Raw genomic sequence first — 6025 nt, forward strand, 5'->3', positions numbered from 1 at the left:
CTCGTGGTGCTCTGGGTGGGTGGGTGATCCTCGGAGCGGGGCACAAACGTTGTGTCCTCCTCCTCACCCATGAAGTCAGGGATGGCATATTTGGGAGCGGCTGTCCCCACGTCCTCGGGGACCACGCTCAGGAGGTCATTCATAGCTAAACCCCCAGGCTCCATCTCTCCTTTGCCGCGCACAGGGGCAGAAGCGTTTGTGCTGCTGGTCACCAGGTGGTCCTCCCTTGCTGCTCCTCCTGGCTTGACAGTGTGCAGGACATCACCGGGCATCTCATGGGAGCCCTCCACGTCGTTGGTGCTCAGCTCTGGCTTATGCCCCTCGCCTTTTGTCTCTTTCTCCGTGAAGGGATAGTAAGACAGATCCTCATGGAAGTTGATAAAATTATAATCGTAGTAAAAATCATCAACAAAGACATTTCCCTTCTTGGCTGAGAAGTCCTCCTCAGTGATGACATTGACATCATTGGACTCCGGAATATTTGGAATTAAGGGGTTAAATTTAGCAATGTGGTTGCTGGGGATGTAATGGATTTCATTAAATATCTCCCTGCTGGAGAACCCACTGCCAGACCAGTCCGTGTTGGCATTGTCCACTTTCTTCTGGCACTGCAGCAAGGAGCAAATAGTTTCCGAGCTGGGTCTTTCTGCGGGGTCACAAGCGGCTCCAGTGCTGTTGCTGCAGTACACAGGGCGTCTCTGTGTCCCGTTTCCACACGTCGCGGAGCACTGGGGAAGGAAGAGAGATGTAAATCATAGAAACATAGAATCATTATGGTTGGAAGAGACCTCAAAGATCATCAAATGTCAGGGACGGGAGCGCGGGCGATGCCGGGTGCAGCAGGAGGAGCAGGGAAGGGGCTGGCTGCGGTGCGGCAGCAGTGCCCATGCCCCTCGCCAGTGCTCCCCTCTGAGATACCGAAGCGGATGCTCGACTGTCCCATGTGCCGCGATGCTTTGGGCAGAGGGAGAAGGGGCTCCACGTCGCTCTGCCACACTCCCACCGCCCACCTGGGTCCTGAGACGTCTCCCGTGCCCATCCCAGCTGGGGCTGGCATCCCCTGTACTAGCAGTCGGGAGCAGGGGGCACCGGTCACACCAGTAAGCAGTGTTAATGCCTGTCAAATCCCCCTCTGGGGCCGTCTCCCCATCAAAGACCGTCCCAGTGCAGGGCTGGTAATTGCACGGTACTTTGCTCGGGGTGATCCTTGACCTGCACTCCAGCCAGAAAAAATTTTCCCAGGAGATGGACACTGTGACGGGCACTGGGTAACATGATCTAATAGGTCTTCTCTATGACCTACTGCCACGAATTGCAGCTCTTCCTCTAGAAGAGAATTTTTTGAAGCAGGGGCTAATAACATGGGTGTTGTCCTAGTAGGGAAAAAGCGAGGGTCAATAAACAGCTTTGTTGAGGACACCCCCTCCTCCACCATAATGGTTTCTTTGAGATTGTTCAGTATAAAAGAAACCCACAAGCTGGAGAGAAGAACAGCAAAATTTTCTGCTGGGTAAGTAAATCACAGCACTGCTAACACCACATGTGGGCTGCCCAAGGCATGGGCCGCCGCAGCCTGTGGTGACAGATGCACAGAGCATTAGTCACGTACATCAAAGCGCCTTATACAAGCCAGCCAAGGAGAACAAATGGTCAACAAGGCAAACAAACCCAAGGGAGTGGATTTCTGATGAAACCGCGGCTATTTGGATGAAAACGGATGGGCTGAGGCAAGGGTTTGCTGCAGAGCCGCCAGCACGTGGAAATGCAGAGGTTAAGGTGGACAGGCAGAGCTGCTGGGCTGGGCGGGCCGGCGGGGAGATGTGCTCCTCGGACAACACGTACTCCCGCATTCTTAAGCCTTGCTGGTCTTTGCCCAGGCCTCACGAAGGCCAGGTGCCCGGTCGGGACCTGCTCCGCTCCCCGTGGGAGGCTCCCGGGTGGGCACCCGCCCACCCCATGGGATGTCTCCTCCCAGGCAGGGGCTGTCCGGAGCAGATGCTGACCCAGCAGCCGGGACGTCCCCAGCTCCCTGTCCCCTGGGCAATGCTGGGCAGGAGCAGAAACGATCCTGAGGACTGTGCCGGGCAGGAGGGACAGTCCCCAACACCGTGTGGGCACCACCGGGCATCTCCACCAGCTAAGCAGCGTTGCTGAAATAAAACATGACTGCACATTAACGTCTGTGGGAGGTGTGGAAGGAAGCTGCTTCTCCCTACGGGGATGGCACTGCCAAATTGGGGAAAAGAGAGGTCAACTCCCACAGCGTGCGCCTTAAGCTAAAATTTCTCAGCGAATGCCTCCAGCTCCATCCAGGAGATAAACTCCAGGTATTGCTGCTCTTGCGGGGGGGAAAGGAGGGGGCTTATTTGCCAAGGCTTGGTTATCAGGAAAGCCTCTGGGATGCAACCAAGAAATGGTGGCTGTTAGGAGCTTCATGGAGGAACACCCAACGCTGGCAGGAGGGTTTGGCATCAAGCACTCGTGGGAGGCATCACAGCAGCCTGCACCGTGCCAGGAGACAGACACTCCCGTTCGTGTATGAACGGACCACAAATAATACTTCTGGCCCCACTGGTAGCTTCTTTGGAAAGTCCATAAAGCTGGACATACACTGCTTTAGGGTCCTTCTGAAGGCACTAAATCTCAGTGTTTCAGCACTTTGTTGGGCTACCCAAACTACAAATAACCCCTTTGGCTTCGCGGGCTGCCCGGGTGCTGCCCTGCCCCAGGGTCTGCAGTACAAAAAAAGTAACAACCCTCCATCACTATCGCGGAACAGAAGGACCATGTTTCTGGGAAGCCCCTCAAATCTCTCTGCTTACTGGTGGTGGTGGAAATGGAGAAGAAGGAGGGCTCTTGCTTTAAATGAAAGAAGGACAGAAAAATTACAGACATCTCAAAATCTCGAGCACATTTTTCCTGGGCTCACAGATCCATCGATGTCAACACCACAGAGGATGACTGTGACGGCTTGGGCTGGCTCCGTGCACAGACCCGCAGGCAATTCATGATTTTCCCTTTTAAACTGCTGCAGCCGTCTTTCTCAGCCCTTCAATTGTGGCCTTTGTGGGCCCCTAGAAAAATATTTCTAAATAGCTCTCATTTAGCCTTCAAATTTTCTGTTCGCACTTTTATTCCATTCGTTTCTTAGCAACAAGCTCAGTTCCCAGGCTCTCTCATTTCTCTCCCGATATTTGTCTTCATACTGAACACTTCTTGAAACCGCTGCTTAAATTAGGAGTTATAATTTTCTCGTTAAAACCCTCAACCTGTGGTTAAGCTGACCCACAGAAATACAAAAATAAATAAAGGCTACACAGGGTGTCCACAGGTCATGGCATGTTATACATGGGAGTTTTTTGGTCTCTCCCTCCCTTTATAAAAAAATAGTTGGAAAATTTTGTGATGGCTCCCCCATTCCCTGGGAGCATCGCTGAGGGGGTCTGTGTCTGCCCAGCCCTGCAGCAGAGAGGAGGCAGATTCAGCCCAGCGCCAGGTCATGCTGCCGGGGAGCAGCTGCCCACCGCCGTGCAGCGGCCCACCGCCGGCACACGCGGGTGTGCTGTGCCCACACCCCGACTTGCCCCTAACACCCTGCCGCAGCAGGCAAGAAATGTTCTTAAGGCTTCTGCCAAAACAAAGGGGAAGACTGGTGGTGCTGGAAAATACATTGAAGGGTTGAAAGCCTCTTGTTTCTGCCCTCCTTGCACAAAGCATGGAGCATGGTCGTCACCCTGACTGAGGGAGCAGCAAGGTTCAGAGAAGATGGGGCAAACAGCCCAGTGCTCCTTCCTCACTCTGAGACCTGCCCGTGCGATGAAATTCCTATCTGTGTGAGCTGGCGTTACAACCTGAGCCCACGGGAACACATCCATGAATTTTCCCCGAAAGCAGGAGCACGCCCATCGCCCTCGGGCAGGCTGAGGATGTCTGGGGGCACTTGGTCCCCAGCTCCCACCAGCTTTACAGGACACTGGGACCTCCCACATGCTTCTTCTCACCTCGGACCAGTTCCCCACAGCCCACTGGGAGGGACAGGGGATCTCCTGGTGACAGGGCGCAGTGGCATCTGGTTTGGGGAGATGCTGGCAGTCTGCTTGCTGCAAGGCCCTCTGCTCGTCCAGCCCCACGCTCTGGATGCACAGCACCGTCCTCTTCATCAGGCCCGATCGGCCGCAGGTGGCCGAGCATTTCTGCCACTCGCCGACCCACCACCTGGGGAAACGTGGAAAGGGAAATCACGGAGGAAATCAGGATCCTGACTCCAGTTTGTGTTTCAGCCCGAGGTCACGGCGCCCGGCCCGAGGGTCAGGGATGGGTTAGTCCCCGTGTTGTGCCGGGGATGGTTATTTGCCCAGAGGCAGAGAGGGGCTCCTGGTCCTGCCAGGATGGTGCCTTCCCAGGTGGCCTGCAGTCTGTGGACAAGCGATACCTGCAGCGGTGGGGCAACCCCAGGGATTTGCTCTCATGGACCAACGCAGGGTCTGGGACCCACTCTCAGGCAGGACAGGAGAGGTGCAAACGGCTGCACAACACCCTGCTGCAACCTGGGCATGGCAGCAACCGAGGTCCCCCCCCAACCCTGGTCACCCCCGTAGGGCAGTTTGGAGATTAAAGCTTTGCCGAGAAAGGGAGAGGGCAAAGCCAGCAGACCTGGCCGGGCAGGGCTCCTCGCTGCACGTCCTCTGCCGATCGTCGGGGCGGGTAAGCGCGTCGCAGTACCGCTCCTCCACGATGCCGGCCAGCTTCTCCACACAGTGCACGATCTGCCGCTGCACTCCTGCGGACACAGGCAAGGGCTTGGCTCGAGACGGAAATCGAACCGAAGCACCGGGCATCCCCTGCCAGCAGGCGAGAGGAGGCCCCAAGGTAAGCCTGAGCGACCAAAACCAGGGGAAAGAAAATGAAACCACCACTGAAACTGGAAGACGAGAGTCCACTTCTGCTGAGCTACTGATGCCCTCACAGAGCCCAACAGCACCAGTGCTCCCAGTGTAGCTGGGTGGGAAAAGCAGAGCTGGACCCCTGGCCTCAATCTGACACATGTGCGATGAGACCTGCGGAGCTCAGCTGGGCTGGAAAATTACTCTGGATCTGCAGCTGCAAAGCAGGGATACCTGGGAGGGAGGGATGGATGGATTGATGGATGGATGGAAGTAAGCAACACCAGTCCAGCCAGGACACGCGCTCCCAGGCAGCACGAGCAGCAGACGGCAGCCAAAGCCCCTTCCTGGGGCTGGTGGGACACGGTGTCTGTCTGTCCAGCACAAGGTAAACCTTGGCTCCTGCCCTCAGACCAGATTATGGCTGCCAGATTACACCCATTCTTTCAGGGCTTAGGGACGTCAGGAAACACCTAAAGAATGGCAAGAGTTCCCACAGAAGGCAAGGTGAGGACAGCCATGTCCAGAATGGCTGCCAGACCCCAAACTCAGACCGATGGCTTGCTCCAGCCTCTCAAACTCCATGGGACGTCTCCACACAGCCCCCCAGGGCTTTGTCTCCGTACCAAGTGGTACACAGGGACAAGGCACGTTAAAAGCAGGAACATCTCTGCCCTTCTGCTGGCTCTCGCTCTCAGATTTCTGCAAGGACCCCAGCTTTGTCCTGGTGGTCTCTGGCTGCATCCCTTGGTCACAGGCAATGCAAGGGGCGTTGCTGGGCGAGCTGCTGAGCAGAAATCTCTGGAGTAAAACCTTTACTATCCTACAGCTTTTATAGTCAGCATTGAGATGAAAGAGATGCAGAAAAATGCCCTTCCACAAGCTGCCTAAGAGGATTTAATTGCAAGGCAGCTGGTGGAGGCTCTGCAGAAAACACCCCGCTGCCGGAGGGACCTCTTGGCCAGGGGGAAAAACCTTTCCCCACCTCTCCCCTTGCGAAAAGCCTCTGCAGCCTGGTGCAGGGTGCACCGTGTGTTTGGGGCTCCCAAACCCGTGCGGAGCAGCACATGCGGGGCAGGACAGCGAACAGCAGAGATGCTGCAGCCCATGGGGGGAGCACCGTGCTGGCGCCACCGTCCACA

The 6025-nt window shown here is 56.0% G+C and overlaps 1 protein-coding gene across 1 annotated transcript in view; it reads right to left on the bottom strand.

Moving 5' to 3' along the window:
- ADAMTS7 (ADAM metallopeptidase with thrombospondin type 1 motif, 7) overlaps window positions 1-6025 on the bottom strand; it is a gene marked incomplete at its 5' end in the record, with an annotated part of 42750 nt that overhangs the window by 7157 nt on the left and 29568 nt on the right. Inside the window, 3 exons of the mRNA XM_009703480.1 lie at window positions 68-728; window positions 4002-4215; window positions 4654-4780. Of these exons, the coding sequence (XP_009701782.1) occupies window positions 68-728; window positions 4002-4215; window positions 4654-4780 (1002 nt within the window). The remainder of the gene's footprint in view (window positions 1-67; window positions 729-4001; window positions 4216-4653; window positions 4781-6025) is intronic.

Source organism: Cariama cristata, unplaced genomic scaffold (genome assembly GCF_000690535.1).
Source record: "Cariama cristata isolate BGI_N322 unplaced genomic scaffold, ASM69053v1 scaffold15197, whole genome shotgun sequence".
NCBI classification, from domain to species: domain Eukaryota; kingdom Metazoa; phylum Chordata; class Aves; order Cariamiformes; family Cariamidae; genus Cariama; species Cariama cristata.